The sequence below is a fragment of the Sinocyclocheilus grahami genome, unplaced genomic scaffold (genome assembly GCF_001515645.1).
Source record: "Sinocyclocheilus grahami isolate Dianchi unplaced genomic scaffold, SAMN03320097.WGS_v1.1 scaffold9.1, whole genome shotgun sequence".
Lineage (NCBI taxonomy): Eukaryota > Metazoa > Chordata > Actinopteri > Cypriniformes > Cyprinidae > Sinocyclocheilus > Sinocyclocheilus grahami.
Window position 1 is genome coordinate 878,945 of NW_015505188.1, and position 17,241 is coordinate 896,185.

The window sequence follows — 17,241 nt, forward strand, 5'->3', positions numbered from 1 at the left end:
GTTTTTTTTACCTTAAACCGCATAAACATTTCATTACACCAAATACTGTTCTTTTTAGCAGCATTATATGACCCCTTTAAGGAACTCACCTGTAACAACTTTGTAGCCTTTTTCCATTAGGGTGGCTGCTAAAGCACTGCAATTTGCCAGAACTTGCAATTGGTAGGTCTTGAACTCTGGAGTCAGAGCCTGCTTCAAAGCAACAGCAACCCCTGTGCATCACATCAAACAAATAAATCAAAGCACATAATTGGTAGAAAATTAATAAATCATGGATTAATCAAACATTCCTAGTGTAAATGCAAACGTATCTAAACTTCTCACCTTACCTAATCTTCTTTTATCAAAACACTCGGAGAACATCAGCTCTTACCTGCAATGGCATGGTTGTGAGGGCCGCCCTGTAGTCCAGGAAACACTGCCTGGTTAATCAGACTCTCTAGGTTATATACGGTCTCTTTGCCCGTCTTTGCATCAACATTACGAACCCCTGAAATTCAAGAGTTTATCATGACAGTGCTGTCAATGGCCTAGATCAGGGGTAGGCAAGTTCGGTCCTAGAGAGCTGCAGTCCTGCAGAGTTCAGCTCCAACCCTGAAAACAAAACTCACCTGCCCATAGCCTTAGTAATCCTGAAGACATTGATTAGCTTGTGCAGGTGTGTTTGATTAGGGTTGGAGCTGAACTCTGCAGGACTGCGGCTCTCTAGGACCTGTGGGTGGTGGTGGAAACAATGTCACAGTATTCAAACGGAGACGGAACGACTCCTGCTGCGACCAAACCACTGATGTGAGCCATGTCTGCCAGAAGATACGCTCCATTCTCATCTGCGATCTTCCTCAAGCGACTGTAGTCCAGGTTACGGGAATAACAGCTGGTGCCTTAACAATGGTACACAGAAACATTAAATGTGATGTTTGTCACTTCTTTTGATGTTGAAATACTTTTTTTCCTCCATCCAGTCCATAAGAGCAGCCCTGACTCAGCCAATTTGTTTGTCTGACTACTAGCAGAAAGAGGGGATGTTCAGAAAATGTCTTTCTGTATTTGTTTGTAATTATTTTTGCTAAATCTCTTGTTTCCCCCCCCAAATGATTTATGAAGCACATCAGATAGTTGCTGAATAAGTGTGTAATAAAAAAAACAAGGAAAGAAAAAAGACTTTTCCAAGTAAGATTTAAACATTTGTTGACCAACAACTAAAATTATTACATTATTTATTATCAGATTTCCTTAGAAACTGCACTGACCTGCAATGATTAGTCTTGGGTGGAAGAGACGAGCATTTTCCTGAAGTCTGTCATAATCAATGTATCCAGTTTCTGGATTGACCTAAATGGAAAAAATATAATCATACTTTAAAAAAAAATTTAACGTATAATATACCAGCAAATTACACAATGTCAATTTTTCCCATTACTTCAGTTTAGAGATCACCACTATGTTGATTCTAATCACAAGGTCACCTTATACGGCATAGACTCAAAGAAAATGGAAGTGGCTGAGATTTTCTTTTTGTCGGTCATGAAGCCGTGGGTGAGATGGCCACCATCAGGAAGATCAAGGCCCATGATGCGCCCATGAGGTTCCACTATGGCTGTGTATACGGCAAAGTTCGCTGGTGACCCTGAGGAAAAAAAAGATACATTATTTCAAACAATGTGCGCTTGTGTTAATGTTTCATATGTTACATTAGCTCTTACAGCAACAGTCCAGTGACACAGTAACAAACCCACCAGAGTACGGCTGAACATTCACTCCCCATTTCTCAGGATCGAGACCGTACACCTTGAGAGCTCTTTCCTGACACAAACGCTCCAATTCATCTACATGCTCCGTGCCTCCATAATACCTAAAAACATTAAACAAAGTTTGACATTTAACATTTAAGCACAATGTCTAAGTTCAAAGTGTAAATTACACAATACTTATCTTATTGGCAAATGCAACAACATAAAATTGTAATGTAAGATCACATAAAATGTCATTGCACAATAGTCACCTCTGACCAGGATAACCTTCAGAGTATTTGTTATTCATGCAGGAACCCAGAGCCTCCAAAACAGCCCGACTAGTGAAGTTCTCAGAGGCAATGAGCTCTAATCCATATGTCTGCCTCATCTTTTCCTTCTTTATTATATTAAATACCTAGTGCACACACAGAAATATATTAATGCTATAAACAAACAATAAGCAATGACACAAGTTTTGATTGATGAATCAAACTCCAGTTGAGCACAGCTAGGCTAAAGATACCTGTGACATAACAGATCAGAGTCTAGGAGACCTGATTTCATCATAAACCCCAGAACAAGTCAAAACAAACGTTTTTTTTCCTCTTGCACAGCAGAATATCATTCGTGGTTCACTGAACGGATTCACGATAATAGTCTTGAGGCTGGTTGTACATATAATCACAGACTTACCTCAGGATCATTTGTGCTCAGAGGTTCCAGCATCATCTTGTTATGAGATTCCCATGTTTTATTGTTATGGCCGTTAATCTGTGCCATAGTTGATAATCTCTAGAGAGAGAGAAAAAAAATAAAATATATATATATATATATATATATATATGTTAGAAGACCCCATATGCAAAACATATTGTATACAATGGGTTATATAATTTGTAATAAAAGCATTAAAGTACTTGAGTTTGAGCTCTTTAAATTCAAAGCAGAGTATTCTCGGAGCAAATCTATTGAGTTTTGCTTAGACTGATATTCAGTAATCAGCAGTGTGGTGCACACAGCTGCAGTGTTATTAACTAACAAACTATTAAAAATCGTTTTCTTTCATTCAAATAACGCTGAAATAAAATAGAAATATTACATGAAAAACATGAACGTTAAAAAAAAAGTTTTTAACAAGTGCTAAAATTAATAAACCTAAAATACATTAAGGTAAATGTATTTTTTTTTAAACCAAAACTAATAAAAAATTAAATAACAAAAGCACAAAACAAAAGTACTAAAACTCAAATTAAAATTACACGAAAACTGAAAAAAAGTGATTAAGAGTATTAATAAATACTGTAATAGTATAGAAATAACCCTAAATACAGTGCTCAGCTGTCAATCAAATGATGCAACTGCAGCTGCCCGCGCAGAGCACGCTCCTGACAGACTACGAAACAAAACTTTGAGTAGGTTTTTCCACGTCTTGTCCAAAACTTTAAAGATAAAATTAGATTCGCAACTATAGTGACACAAACCGGAACTACTGCTTTTAGGGTTACATTTTTCCCGCGAAATACATCCTGTAACTATTACAAATCAAACAACGTGTGGCTTAGGGACAAATGCTTACTTTATAATAACGAAAACGATGTGATTCTTTGACACACAGATGTCATATAGCAATGTGTACGTGCTCTTTATGCACCGACTTGCACAATGGTAACGTTAGTTAACAGATCGACATTCATCGGCCGAGAATGTGGAGCACATGCAGTCACAAGGTTTTGATTTGATCCACTAAATCACTTTACGCTAACTAAGCTTTAAAACATTTTTATTAGGTGTGATGATATGGAAAGGAAGCCTTCTTTCTACTCACCTTTACAAAAGCAATTAATGCTCCGTCCCAAATTTATGTCTGTGCAAGTTTCTTTTAGGTTTCCTCGTGTTAAAGTCCGCGAAATTTGGAGACCAATCAGCGCGCTGCGGGGCGTGGCTAATCGATCTACTGTCCCGCCCACAACGAAAGGCGTGATACAAGAAGCAACTTTTCTGCATTGTCACCTTTTTGTTCTTTGTAGTCGGCTTTTTTTTTTTTACTTACCCTTTCTGTTAATATCTCAGATAATACATGCTACAGTCACCCTGGGCTTTTCTGGGACTTGGAGAACAAGGGTATGGGGTTGTGTCCAAAATGATAATACTAATATATGTAATAATAATACAAAAATATCTATCTAAAAATAAACTTGACAATATGTCTCTTATACATTATCAAATGATGATCTAAAAATAAATGCAGACTGTCGATACATTTAACAACTACAACATTTTGAATATAAATAAATTCAAGTACAAAACTAACCCTTAAAAAAAATCTAAACCGTTTCTCAGAAGGGTTACAAGAATATACTGAGATATATAAAACAATACAAATAAAATTTTCAACAACAACAACAAAAAAAGTTCTGACATTTTATTGGTGTATGTTATTCTTTACATTATTTGTAGAAGAGAATACCATCAGAACATCATTCTTAATAACACCAGGTCCTTTACAACTGAGGACAGCTTATTATATTTTTATTCTTACTATAATCCTTTAAATTGAGATCGCAAAGTTGACTCAGTTACATGTGGCAATGTGTAAATATATTAATAAATATGTATTCCTAATATCACTGAGTGAAAGCAAGCATTGAGGTTTAAGTGTGAAAGCATCAGGGCTCTCACAAAGGCATTGTATTTGGACAATTAAATGCCTGCTTTCTGGGTTAATGTACTCTAAAATATTCCTTTTCAATGGAAAGTTGCGTTATAGTATACCACATTATCTTTTGATTTGTCTTCAAAAATAACATTGTCAATATAATCATATACTGTCCACAAATGCATCAAAACCTCTAAGAATCCACTCTTTGGATTATTTGAGAGACAACGTATGCAGTCCTTTAGCCGCTGCTGCCGCCACCTGCACTGCTTCTTTTGCTACAATGACAAAGAAGAAAACAATAATAAATCTCTAATTTACATCGAGACATTTTCACAAGTTGCTCTAGTCTACAACATTAACAAATGCTGCCAATTTACCTTTACGTTCCTCTTCTTTTTTCCGTGCAGCATCCTCGCGCTGCTTTTTAATAATGGCGAGTCGAGCGAGGTCAGCTTTAGCTTGATCTGTCTTTCCTGCTAAATGCATTTTCATATACCTCTCCTTGGCCTTCTGCTTTTCAATCTCTTCTCTGAAATATGGAAAGCAGTAGATTGAAAGAGCTGAAAGGGAACAGATTCACAAGTCTAGATGTCTACAAATAACAAAATATGTGACATTAAATGATGATACATAATGAGAGGGTATTAAGTAGCCTGAAGAAAATGTTGTTAGCTTCACTCACCCCAGTGTCTCTTACCTTTCTCTTCTGGAAAGCTGTCTGGGACCCTCGAGTTCTATGTCTGTGACTTTCTTTGATTTTTGGGCGGCTCGATTAGGATTTTCAATCTCTATCAAACCCTCAACACCCTTCTTTTTCTGTGACAAAATGGAGATCATTGTTGGTAATTGTTAACTAAAACTATTACAATCATTTGCATTAATTGAAATAAAGCTAAAAGAAACAAACTATTAAAGTGCCCCTATTATGGGTAATGAAAGGTTAATATTTTGGTTTTGGGAGTCCACAAAAACAGGTTGACATGCATGCAAGGTCAAAAAACACTTTCATTGTCTTATAATATGCATTTATTTTTACCTTACTTTAGGGCTGCACAATAAATCACATGCGATATTTAACACGCATCTTGTCAGTAAAGCCAGTTCTTTAATCAGCGGTAAATCTCCATCACCTGCGGGCTTTCACATTGAGCAGTATTAACTACACAGAGCCGTTGTTCACCGACAAGCTGCGCAAAACCACGATCATATTTTGTGCATGTTTACCGCTGATTACAGAATGGCTATACTGACAAAATGCGCGTTAAATATCGCATGCGATTTATTGTGCAGCCCTACCTTACTTGCTCAACAACTCCCAAACGAATCGCTCAATGAATAATTTTTCCAAACCCCTTCTTTGCGTGATGCTAATCTGTGGTGATTGGTCTGTTTGGTCTCATTTTCATTTCATCATGCCTGTAATGCCTGATAAAGCAGCATTTGTGAGTGCAGTGCTGCTTTGTGTACAGCGTTACCGGGGAAACAGCTATTTTACCGCCTCCAAAAGTGCACCTAGTGGCAAAGAATGAATTTGCATTTTCATTCAGACCAACACGAAAAGACCAACAAGTGGGCAGGCAATATGCTAATGTTTCATGTTGACGTCAACATGAAACGGCTTGGGATTCGTTTTAAAAACGACTCGTTTCAATGATTCAGAGTAATAAGGGTCTTATCTAGAGAAACCTCCAAAAGTGCACCTAGTGGCAAAGAATGAATTTGCATTTTCATTCAGACCAACACGAAAAGACCAACAAGTGGGCAGGCAATATGCTAATGTTTCATGTTGACGTCAACATGAAACGGCTTGGGATTCGTTTTAAAAACGACTCGTTTCAATGATTCAGAGTAATAAGGGTCTTATCTAGAGAAACGATCGGTCATTTTCTTAAAAAAATTTACATTTATATACTTTTTAACCATAAAAATGCTCATCTTGCACCAGCTCGACTTCATTCATTACATAGTCACGTTGGAAAGTAGGCGGACGTGTTTACAAAGCGAATGTGCAAAGAAAGTCAAATGCCCTTTACAAAAAAAAAAGAAAGGTAAAAATGATGTTGTATGATTTTGAAGTTGGAGGAGAAAATGAGATGGAGTTTTTCACCTTACCCAACCTTTTTGAACTGAAGTACACAGACAAAGAGTTAACCACGCGTGACCTTTCCAACGTGCATACGTCATGCATGATCTGTGGACATGCATCGTGTAGCTAAGACGAGCATTTGTGGTTAAAAACGATGTACATTTTTATTTTTTAAGAAAATGACTGATCGTTTCTCTAGATAAGACCTTTATTCCTCGGCTGGGATCGTGTAGAGCCCTTTGAAGCTGCACTGAAACTGCAATTTGACCTTCAACCCGTTGACTAACACTGAAGTCCATTATATGGAGAAAAATCCTGGAATGTTTTCCTTAAAAACCTTAATTTCTTTGCGACTGAAGACAGAAAGACATGAACATCTTGTATGACATGGGGATGAGTAAATTATCAGGAAATTTTTATTCTGGAAGTGAACTACTCCTTTAAGATGAAAAAGCTGAAGTACTACAATTACTAAAACTGAAAAAAAAAGAAAAAAAAAGATAAACAGAAATACAAAAATACTAAAAATTACAAAAGCACATAACAAAATTACTAAAACAAAACGTACAAATTTTAATACTTAAAATATTAATACACACTAAAAAAGTATATAATATTCAAATTAAACTGATGGAGACAAGAGATCAGTTTGTTTTCATATTGGCATTAGTGCATTCATGCAAAAGCTCCTACTAAAACTGCACCAAATTATTTGATACATCTGCTAAAGTATCGCCAACCAAACTTCATCCATTTGACGACAGTGACAGTGACATTCCACATATATAATTCCTACATTCCAAACGCGGTCAAAGAGCAATGCTCTGCTCCACCCAATAAGATTCCACATTAATTAGACTGAGTAAGAGCATATCTGACAATCTGGCTGAATGTCTATGTCCTGCCACGGTCGTCTCTGATAAATAAATCTGCAAGAGGCTCTATAAGTAGGTGGATAGCTCTGCAGGAACATGGACTTGTCATCAATCTGAGAGAAAACTTACGTGAGAGCCCTCATCGTCACTGTCCTCTGAACCTGATGCTGTCAGTTTGTCCTCGCTCTGGTTGTCATTCACTGCTGCACCTTCTTCTTCTTCGTTCTACAATGTAAAATAAACCATTACTACATGCAACAATTAATTTGTTTAGCCAATTTGACTTGCAGATGGGCACTGAATCAGAAAGTGGTTGCAGTGAGTGGAGCTCTTGTGAATCAATCATCTTCTGCTGTGCTTAGACTGCTGTTCTATAAAGGTTTGATGTAATGGAAGTAGCGACAGAGCTTCCGTACGGTGATGTGATCTGAGTAAAACAGATTATTGAAAAAATTAAATGTAGTGCCAGGACTTGGTTCTATCCAACAGTTATTGACTGAATGGAGACTAAGCTGAATGTGAGCATTGTAAGAAAGGGACGGGGTTTAAGTGAACTACATGACTGGAGACGTCTGCCTAACCTCACCAGAGAGAAGTGTTGTTTCACTGGACGATTGAGTTATGATTATTTTGATTAAAAATCTTATTACAATTTTTTTTTAAAGAAATGAAATATTGACAGTGGGATCAATAACATGAAATTAGACAGAAGAGTGAATTTCCACTTCATGTCGACTGTTTCATCTCTTTTGCGTAAATGTTAATGCTTGCTTTCAGTGTCAACCTCATTCTTAGCCATATCACTTAAGATTTTTCATATTTCCGTCTGAATTTGTAATACAGCTTACCTTTTTCCGCTCTTTTTCTGCTTTCATTTGAGCATCTATTTCTTCAGGACTTGTGTAGGTTCTCATGCGACCTTTATGGCCACCTTTTTTCCCTAAAATAAACCATTTAAAAATATAGATCACATGGGAAACCACTTTCTAATAATATTGTTCTCAATGGAAATATCCTGTTAACACGTCATATTTTGTTTACAAGTACAATGACGTCAATCATCAGAACAGACTATGACGACAGTGTGTAAATGACGTGTGCTGCCGTGCCTTTTGAGGCACCTTTACTTTTAAATAATAATCTATATTACCCCTGGCCCTGTATGTTTGCTGCTCTTTTTGTTCTTTATTTCTTCTTGTTTTGTGATTTTGTTGTTACTAGGGTTGTATATTTTTGTATACTTGTTGATAATCCTAATAAAGGAAATAAATAAATGAGGTGTGCTGGAAATGATCTCTTACCTCCTTTAGGCATGATGAAGATTAAACTTGACTTGATATAAAAACAAAACAGTCGACTAAAACACACTCTCAGTCCCAACAAAAGCGTGGTAGTTACAGAATGATATCAGGTCGCGTATCCAGCTCTGTTGATACTAGATGGCAGTAAGTAATAATACGTGGTTTTATTTGGCTCGAGGGCGAAACAGTAACTAAAACAAATACAAAATCCCACGATTAAGCAGGTACAGTCATCGATTAGCATATAGCCAGCTGGTCCATGTTCCTATTTTTAAACTCAGGCACTCCATCAGACACCTAGCCTGATGCAATATGCTGGAAGAGAGAATAACATCACGGTTTCAACATGATAAAACCATTGCTGATACGTAAAAGAGTCGAGGTGTAATGCCATCCATTTTAGCAAAGGAATCTCATATAAAATAATGCTGAGAATAACTGGAGTAAAAGGACCTCTGGCGTGACGTCACCCGCTCGGCGACAGAAGTCGGGAAGTTGTTCCTGCAGCGGCTCGCTGTTTGCTAAATAACTGAGAGGACCTTGTGTTGTTTCAATCAAATCATGCCTAAGGTGAAAAGGAGTAGGAAACCACCTCCAGATGGTTGGGAGCTCATAGAGCCGACTCTTGACGAGCTGGACCAGAAAATGCGCGAAGGTTCGTTCAGCAATCTACAGACTAGCGTTAGCCAGAAAGCTAACAAGTCGATTGTTTATCACGGACGTTTAATTAAACGGATGTCAGTGTAATGTAACATGAATATGCACAAGTGTGATTTGTTCATTTAAAACAGAAAATTAGTTAATGGTCACTCTTTTTATGTATCCGTTGGTTATCGATTCTTATGCATTTGCTACGATGCCGTTAAATGATGCTTTAATTTCGCAGCTGAAACCGAGCCGCACGAGGGCAAACGTAAAGTTGAGTCCCAATGGCCGATCTTCCGACTTCATCACCAACGCAGCCGTTACATTTTCGACCTTTTCTACAAGAGAAAGGCCATCAGTCGAGGTATGGCGGTGAGGAGGTGCAGTTTTGTTGTGTTCGTTTTATTTCGACATCTGTTTCTATGTGAGATGTTAACTTATTTTCATTCGCAGAGCTTTATGAATATTGCATCAAAGAGGGCTATGCAGACAAGAATCTGATTGCCAAATGGAAAAAACAGGGCTATGAGAATCTGTGCTGTCTGCGGTGCATTCAGACCCGTGACACAAACTTTGGAACAAATTGCATATGCAGAGTTCCCAACAGTTTGCATATCAGTCCCTAGCAGGCTTAAGAAAGATCTTTTAATGAAACTGATGTTAGAAAAATGAAAAAAGCTTTGTCTTGGAAGGAATGAGGGTACATCTCCATATCCTGACCTTTTCATAATTATCACTTCATTTTTTCAAAACAAAGATGAAAACGTACATGTCAGAAAGTCTCCCTGATTTGTTAGCTATGTTCTATATTTTCTTTGCTTAAAAATTACATACATGAAGTGAAATACAAAAATGTATAAATTTCACCATCTATACCAGTGATCCTCAAATCTGGCTCGCGAGATCCACTTTCCTGCAGTTTAGCTCTAACCCTAATCAAACACAGCTGAGTTTGCTAATCAGTGTCTTCCCGATCATTAGAAAATCACAGGTATAGTTGTTTGATTAGGGTTGGAGCTAAACTGCAGGAAAGTGGATCTCGCGAGCCAGCTTTGAGGATCACTGCTTTAGGAGAAAAAAGGGGAGCAGTCCACGCCTCAGCCAATCAGAAACAATTCTTGCCTGTCAGTTATTTTGTGCAAGCAGGTCTTTAGAGGGTTTTAGAAAGCATGTGGTTGAAGTTAGCAAATAGCTAAATAATTGATCAGTCCCTAGCAGGCTTAAGAAAGATCTTTTAATGAAACTGATGTTAGAAAAATGAAAAAAGCTTTGTCTTGGAAGGAATGAGGGTACATCTCCATATCCTGACTTTTCATAATTATCACTTCATTTTTCAAAACAAAGATGAAAACGTACATGTCAGAAAGTCTCCCTGATTTGTTAGCTATGTTCTATATATTCTTTGCTTAAAAATTACATGAAGTGAAATACAAAAATGTATAAATTTCACCATCTATAGCAGTGATCCTCAAATCTGGCTCGCGAGATCCACTTTCCTGCAGTTTAGCTCTAACCCTAATCAAACACAGCTGAGTTTGCTAATCAGTGTCTTCCGGATCATTAGAAAATCACAGGTATAGTTGTTTGATTAGGGTTGGAGCTAAACTGCAGGAAAGTGGATCCCGCGAGCCAGATTTGAGGATCACTGGTCTATAGGGAACATCTGGGAAATAAATCAAACTGAAATTAGGATGAAAGCTAAAAATATACAAAATAGTTAATTTTATTAATAGTTAAGTTCAGGACAAGCTGGGCAAAAACTGACGAGAATATTAGTAAAGAAATACATTTTAAATAAAATGTTTTCGTTTTTTTTTCTTTTCATTTTAGACAATATAAGCTAGCCAGAGGTTTTTAAAAATTAAATAGAAAATACGTGCAGAAACACAAAAGGCTTTGTCATTTCACAAAAATGTTCCGTTTTATTGAGTCCTGGTATCCTGAACATGATAGAATCGATGTAGTTTGGATTTCTTTATCCACTTTCCTGCAGTTTAGCTCTAACCCTAATCAAACACAGCTGAGTTTGCTAATCAGTGTCTTCCGGATCATTAGAAAATCACAGGTATAGTTGTTTGATTAGGGTTGGAGCTAAACTGCAGGAAAGTGGATCTCGCGAGCCAGATTTGAGGATCACTGGTCTATAGGGAACATCTGGGAAATAAATCAAACTGAAATTAGGATGAAAGCTAAAAAATATACAAAATAGTTAATTTTATTAATAGTTAAGTTCAGGACAAGCTGGCCAAAAACTGACACGAGAATATTAGTAAAGAAATACATTTTAAATAAAATGTTTTCGTTTTTTTTCTTTTCATTTTAGACAATATAAGCTAGCCAGAGGTTTTTAAAAATTAAATAGAAAATACGTGCAGAAACACAAAAGGCTTTGTCATTTCACAAAAATGTTCCGTTTTATTGAGTCCTGGTATCCTGAACATGATAGAATCGATGTAGTTTGGATTTCTTTAAGAACAGCAGAAAAAAGCTTCTGGTTGGTAGTATACATCTATGAAATATAAGCCTCATTTAATACGCTTATCGTATTTTTTTCCTAATCTCAGGTCAGCTAGTCAGCAGGTTCCTCTGACACGCCACAGTCAGCACGCTTTATAGTCCAATTGTTCAGTGCGCTACATGGCGCTAGGAACTACAGCAGACCTTTTAATCAACAACCAACACACTGATCATGACCATCCTGTCGTATTTTCTTTGTGCCATCAAAGTTCAAAGTTGCAATCTAACGACAAATCACTAAGTTCGTTGACACATTTTGTAATATTAATATGAAAAAATACTCATCTTCATTTAAAAACCTGCATTCGCTCGGACCCAGGAAATCGATGCAATTGTAGTCGATCGCACGGCCTGGAGTTCAGGGGTCACTCGTGAACAGCGCGGTGGAAGTAGACGGTTCTAAAATCAACTGTTTATTTACAATGTTTGTCTTTATCTTTAGCGATTTACTCATGAGCTACATTAAAGACTGTTTACCCAGTTAATAAGTCTGCATACTTTTTCGCTATTTTGTCATTTTACGTCTAGATTTAAACCTGACCAACGGCAAACTGATAAGTTGTTAGCCATTAAGACTTCTTTTAGTTTTCTGATTAGGTGTTATAAAGATAAGAGTTTCAGCTGCTGGTAGAAATATACAAAATATACTACCAAAATGCAGGAATTAATCGCGACTGTCGATCATATCAAGTTTGATCTAGAAATTGCTGTAGAACAACAGTTAGGCGCTCAACCATTGCCATTTCCAGGAATGGATAGTAAGTTAATAGGAGCATTGATAAGTATTTGTCTTAAATGTTCAATTACAATTGTGTTTCTGATTGATTATTTTCAGTATATACGATGAATTTCTAGATAAGTATTGTTTAGGAGAGAAGACTTCTAATAATGATGCAAAATGATATTATTTTTCAGAATCTGGCGCAGCTGTGTGCGAGTTCTTCATGAGAGCTGCCTGTATGAAAGGCATGTGTTACAAAAACTTATTTAAGGGTTTCATGTGTAAATCAGATTTATTTCTTTGATCAGACTATTTGATCAGCTTTCTCTTTTGACAGGTGGAATGTGTCCTTTCAGACACATCAGTGGAGAAAAGTCTGTGGTGTGCAAACACTGGCTTAGGGGTTTATGCAAGAAAGGAGACCAATGTGAATTTTTACATGAGTATGACATGACAAAGATGCCTGAATGTTATTTCTACTCTAAATTTGGTTAGTATTTTAATATCTATCTATCTATCTATTGTTCTCTATGTGTGTTAATAGTGTTGATCATTTATTTGTGTTTTTGCAGGGGAGTGCAGTAATAAAGAGTGTCCATTTTTGCACATTGACCCAGAATCTAAGATTAAAGATTGCCCATGGTATGATAGGGGCTTTTGTAAGCATGGTAGGTCTTTTGCAGAGATTTCCAGGTATTTGCATTTAGAGTAGTTGTATAAATCAGCTTTATTTTACAGTGAATTTTAAATTACATGATTTCTTAACAAATATTTAAAAATTGATTGTAATAGGAGAAATTGACTCTTTTCTTTTCCCCTCACCTTCCCTTTAGGTCCGGATTGCAGGCACAGACACACAAGAAGAGTCATCTGTGTAAATTACCTTGTTGGCTTCTGTCCGGAGGGCAAGTCTTGCAAATTTATGCAGTGAGTATCAGTGATTGCAATTTCTGCATATACATTCATATGTGTGATTTAAATAAACATTTCTACATTAATTATAACCATATACATTTTTTTTGTAATTCCTAGCCCAAGATTTGAACTCCCTATGAGTGCAACTGAACAGCTGTCATTACCACAACAGGCACAGTCTCAGCAAAAGGTTGGTGGATTTTTTATTTTTTTTTAAACACGTTTAATGTTTACCTTGATACTAATGTTTCATCTTCATTTTAATCTCCAGCAGCAAAACATGCAGCCCACAAACAGGTCATCACAATCACTCATCCAGTTAACCAACACCAATGTCCACAACAACCAGAGAATGCCAAATGCTGTTGGGATATTGCACTCTAACAGCATGGGTGGACCTCGCGGTCCTCGTCCACTGGATCAAGTTACGTGTTACAAGGTGGGACACCATTTGATTTTATGCAGAAAGTAAATTTTTTTGACATAGTACTCTGATGCATGATGATACTTCAAATGTACAGTCACATTTAGTATCTGTTTGCTTTTTCCAGTGTGGTGAAAAGGGCCATTATGCAAACAAATGTTCAAAAGGACACCTGGCGTTTTTGAGTGGACAGTAAAGTTTTCTACAAAAAGGATCTCCAATAAACGTGACTAGAGCTTGCAAAGTGAGATATATCATTCCTTGTACATTAAAGAAATAGTTCACCTAAAAATGAAAAGTTGCTGAAAATCTACTCACCCTCAGGCCATTCAAGATGTAGATGAGTTTGTTTTTCCATCAGAACAGATTTATAGAAATTTTGCATTACATGACTTGCTCACCAATGGATCCTCAGCAGTAAATGGATGCCATCAGAATGAGTCCTAACAGCTGATAAAAACATAAAAAATAATCCACACGACTCCATCAATTACCATCTCGTGAAGTGAAAAGCAGCATGTTTTTAAAAAACACAAATCTGTCATTAAGGCATTTTATCTTTAAACCATCGGTTCCGGCCAAAATACAAGTCCATAATCCCGACATATTTGTTTATAATTGTTTTGGACTATTGCAGTCATGTGGATTATTGTGTTTTATCAGCTGTTTGGAGTCTCATTCTGATGGCACCCATTTACTGCTGAGGATCCATTGGTGAGCAAGTCATGTAATGCTAAATTTCTGTAAATCTGTTCCAATGAAGACACAAACTCATCTACATCTTGGATGGCCTGAGGGTGAGTACATTTTAATATTTGGGTGAACCATTTCTTTAACTTTTCCCTGCAAAAGTTTTAGTTGAGGGACATAAATGTGGCTCTACCTCACTGTCCATGTGCCAAGTGCATCTCAGTTACAGTACACACAGAATGATCAGTAACCACCGTTTTCATATAGATCTTTTTCTTTCACATGAAACCTTAGTCTTTTGTATTGGAGCAACAAGCATCTTGATTGCTTAAACTTTAAAGCAATGTTGAAATTAAAGGGAAATATATGAAAAATATCTTTTTAGAGAGAATGTTGTCAATTAGCAACCAAGATTATCTGAAATTGGAGAGGTAGAAAGGACATCACTTTGTAGTTTATCAAGATGCTTAATGTATATATGAAATAAAACTGATTTGTTGTGTTGTACTTATTACAATAAAGATTAACTTGATTTATGAAACAATTATCTTGGATGTTTTGTCTGTATTTCTAAGCATTACAAGTAGCACAATATCAAATATTCATGTGGTTTTAGCTTTTGAATGGTCCGTTTTGCTTGAATAAAGACTTCCATTTTCCCTAGTAATCTGAGCTGCAGTTACTGAACACGGAATCGGTTTTAAAACCATCCTTATGCTCGAGTCATGACATACAAAAACTGTATTAAACCCCAATCTCATATTTAATTCATCAAGAAATGTGAATATTAATCAAGCTCTTCTACATACAGCCAACATTTCGTATACTTTCAATAAAAGAGTCAAAATTAAATAAATGTAATTTTATTCTTGGTCACAACAGTCACAAACAGAGAAAGCTGAGGTGTGATGATCACACTGCTGCAGACAAAAGCGTCGAGCGGCCTGGTGGTCCAGTGGGTTTCAGTGGTACTTCCTCCACCTGTCGTGCTCTGTTGGGGGACAAAGAAAACACGTTTTCAGTAACACTTATTTTAGACGGCAGTACAACAGTGAAGGACACACTACTACCGATTCTTTAATACATTTAGTTTGTACTTACTGATGTGATCGTATTCCCAGAGGTAGCTCAGAGCAATGTAACCAACAAGGAACATGGCAACTCCACCAATGCCACCTTTCTTCACATTGATGTATTTGTTGTAATATCTCTCATATCCTAAAAGAAGTTTTGATTGGGGAAAAGATTATGCAACAGCTACAATAAAAACAGAAACAAATACAATACTGATCAAAGATATTTTTGTAATATTAAATACACTGGTCATTACCTCCACGAACACTACCAAGAAGTCCATTTGGGGTGAAGTCTCTTGTTCCGAGCCATGATGGCAGTTCTCCGAGCTTGACGTCCATAAGCCTCTTCTGGGCCAGGGCCACTGGGGGAAAAATACATTAATATTACACAGTAATAACACAGTTATAAATACAGACATTTCACTGGGTTTTATTTGGTAATCCCAGTAAGCCAGTTCTCCTGTGCATTCAAATGAAACTGAGAACTAACTAGTTGTATGCGTTGGTTAAAGGATGTCCCACTTCAGTCTGACACTGAAGCTTATGCAAAACGCACTTGTTTCAAATCAGACCAAACAGACACAAAATGCACCCTGTTTATTTGCTTTGACATGGAATAATGTATAGTACTACAAGAGTACTGTTTGATAACTATTCAGTACCATGATGTATACATACAGAAGAACTATACTTTTTGTAAGAACACTTCCATGCCAGAATATTTATTTTATTTATAGTTACTATAATTATGTGGTCTTATCCTGGAGACTTTCAGCATAATGACAATTAACCTACACAATTAAACTATGTTGCTATAAAAGAGTTATTATTACTCGTGAATGGCCGCTGTCAGGCTCTATAGACTTATGTTTTATGTCATTAACTAACCAGCACGCTTCACGATCTCGATTGTCTCACAAAACACTACGGAAGAATTTGCATGTACCGAAGAAGATATTCAGTCATGACTGTAATCGGAAAGCCTGTGCGGCCAATGTTACTGAAAGTCCTTGACATGACTCGCGTCTGCCCGCATCGAGGCCTTGAGCCGCACTGCGCACAAACTACAACATGAACATTCACTCCATTCATGCCGAAATAAATAAAAGACTGCGCTTTCTGTAAAGCCTTCTCATCCAACAGTGAAATATATTCAACTATGCATGTCCCATAGAACCGTACCTGGTTTATCCGCCATCTTGCTCTGAACTTCAAGATGATGGCTGCAGCGGGGCACGCTGGGAGTGAAATGGAGTGGCTTCTTCTTCTTCTTCTTTGAGGTTTAACGGCGGCTTGCATCCAAGAGCGTTGCATTACCGCCACCTTCTGGATTATTCTCCTGCAATGTTATTCCATTTTATTTCCTCCAGCTTGTTTTCCACAATCATATTTTCCTCATCAAACCCGTTCTACTTAAGAAATTACAAATATTTTTCCTGCTTTGTCTAATCACCCCACTTTGCAGTATATCTTTAATACCTGTCCCTACCAACCCATCTCTTCTTAATTCTTCCATCATATTTCTCCTCTGATCTTCATAACTTCTGCAACTTAAAATAACATGTTCTATGGTTTCTGAGTGGCTTCTTCTTTCTCTTC

At 36.9% G+C, this 17,241-nt stretch overlaps 4 protein-coding genes and 1 pseudogene across 4 annotated transcripts; 2 read left to right on the top strand and 3 right to left on the bottom strand.

Moving 5' to 3' along the window:
* The window catches only part of LOC107591706 (serine hydroxymethyltransferase, cytosolic-like), a 7,189-nt pseudogene extending 3,533 nt beyond the window's left edge, over window positions 1–3,656 (bottom strand).
* Window positions 3,657–4,144: 488 nt separating this feature from the next.
* Window positions 4,145–8,958, bottom strand: LOC107591697 (28 kDa heat- and acid-stable phosphoprotein-like). The gene is made up of 6 exons (XM_016280929.1): window positions 8,655–8,958; window positions 8,202–8,293; window positions 7,483–7,578; window positions 5,090–5,208; window positions 4,770–4,921; window positions 4,145–4,667 (listed from the first exon to the last, which is right to left on the bottom strand). Exons 1-6 carry the CDS (start codon window positions 8,665–8,667, stop codon window positions 4,603–4,605), a joined length of 537 nt encoding a protein of 178 aa, XP_016136415.1. The 5' UTR covers window positions 8,668–8,958; the 3' UTR covers window positions 4,145–4,602.
* Window positions 8,959–9,126: 168 nt separating this feature from the next.
* Window positions 9,127–9,925, top strand: LOC107592427 (protein BUD31 homolog). The gene is made up of 3 exons (XM_016281939.1): window positions 9,127–9,309; window positions 9,541–9,663; window positions 9,753–9,925. The coding sequence occupies exons 1-3, from the start codon at window positions 9,216–9,218 to the stop codon at window positions 9,923–9,925; spliced, it is 390 nt and encodes a 129-aa protein (XP_016137425.1). The 5' UTR covers window positions 9,127–9,215.
* A 2,229-nt stretch (window positions 9,926–12,154) lies between these two features.
* LOC107592759 (cleavage and polyadenylation specificity factor subunit 4-like) lies at window positions 12,155–14,198 on the top strand. Its single transcript, XM_016282313.1, has 8 exons — window positions 12,155–12,574; window positions 12,732–12,782; window positions 12,875–13,027; window positions 13,110–13,205; window positions 13,371–13,464; window positions 13,570–13,642; window positions 13,724–13,891; window positions 14,004–14,198. The coding sequence occupies exons 1-8, from the start codon at window positions 12,472–12,474 to the stop codon at window positions 14,070–14,072; spliced, it is 807 nt and encodes a 268-aa protein (XP_016137799.1). The 5' UTR covers window positions 12,155–12,471; the 3' UTR covers window positions 14,073–14,198.
* Window positions 14,199–15,413: 1,215 nt separating this feature from the next.
* On the bottom strand, window positions 15,414–16,919 carry LOC107591715 (ATP synthase subunit f, mitochondrial-like). Its single transcript, XM_016280952.1, has 4 exons — window positions 16,825–16,919; window positions 15,897–16,004; window positions 15,668–15,784; window positions 15,414–15,557 (listed from the first exon to the last, which is right to left on the bottom strand). Exons 1-4 carry the CDS (start codon window positions 16,838–16,840, stop codon window positions 15,529–15,531), a joined length of 270 nt encoding a protein of 89 aa, XP_016136438.1. The 5' UTR covers window positions 16,841–16,919; the 3' UTR covers window positions 15,414–15,528.
* Between the last annotated feature and the right edge of the window lie 322 nt (window positions 16,920–17,241).

What these genes read in the sequence shown, in the direction of transcription:
- LOC107591715 (XM_016280952.1), bottom strand. An exon ending in TCTTGGTAGTGTTCGTGGAG is followed by an intron (nt 15,785 to 15,896) that starts GTAATGACCAGT and finishes AACTTCTTTTAG; the next exon opens with GATATGAGAGATATTACAAC. An exon ending in CTGGGAATACGATCACATCA is followed by an intron (nt 15,558 to 15,667) that starts GTAAGTACAAAC and finishes GTCCCCCAACAG; the next exon opens with AGCACGACAGGTGGAGGAAG.
- LOC107591697 (XM_016280929.1), bottom strand. An exon ending in CAGAAAAAGAGCGGAAAAAG is followed by an intron (nt 7,579 to 8,201) that starts GTAAGCTGTATT and finishes TTTACATTGTAG; the next exon opens with AACGAAGAAGAAGAAGGTGC. An exon ending in AAAAGAAGAGGAACGTAAAG is followed by an intron (nt 4,668 to 4,769) that starts GTAAATTGGCAG and finishes TTGTCATTGTAG; the next exon opens with CAAAAGAAGCAGTGCAGGTG.
- LOC107592427 (XM_016281939.1), top strand. Translation starts at nt 9,216, where the DNA reads ATGCCTAAGGTGAAAAGGAGTAGGAAACCACCTCCAGATGGTTGGGAG. An exon ending in GGACCAGAAAATGCGCGAAG is followed by an intron (nt 9,310 to 9,540) that starts GTTCGTTCAGCA and finishes TTAATTTCGCAG; the next exon opens with CTGAAACCGAGCCGCACGAG. An exon ending in GAGAAAGGCCATCAGTCGAG is followed by an intron (nt 9,664 to 9,752) that starts GTATGGCGGTGA and finishes TTTCATTCGCAG; the next exon opens with AGCTTTATGAATATTGCATC.
- LOC107592759 (XM_016282313.1), top strand. Translation starts at nt 12,472, where the DNA reads ATGCAGGAATTAATCGCGACTGTCGATCATATCAAGTTTGATCTAGAA. An exon ending in GCCATTTCCAGGAATGGATA is followed by an intron (nt 12,575 to 12,731) that starts GTAAGTTAATAG and finishes ATTATTTTTCAG; the next exon opens with AATCTGGCGCAGCTGTGTGC. An exon ending in TAGGGGCTTTTGTAAGCATG is followed by an intron (nt 13,206 to 13,370) that starts GTAGGTCTTTTG and finishes CCTTCCCTTTAG; the next exon opens with GTCCGGATTGCAGGCACAGA.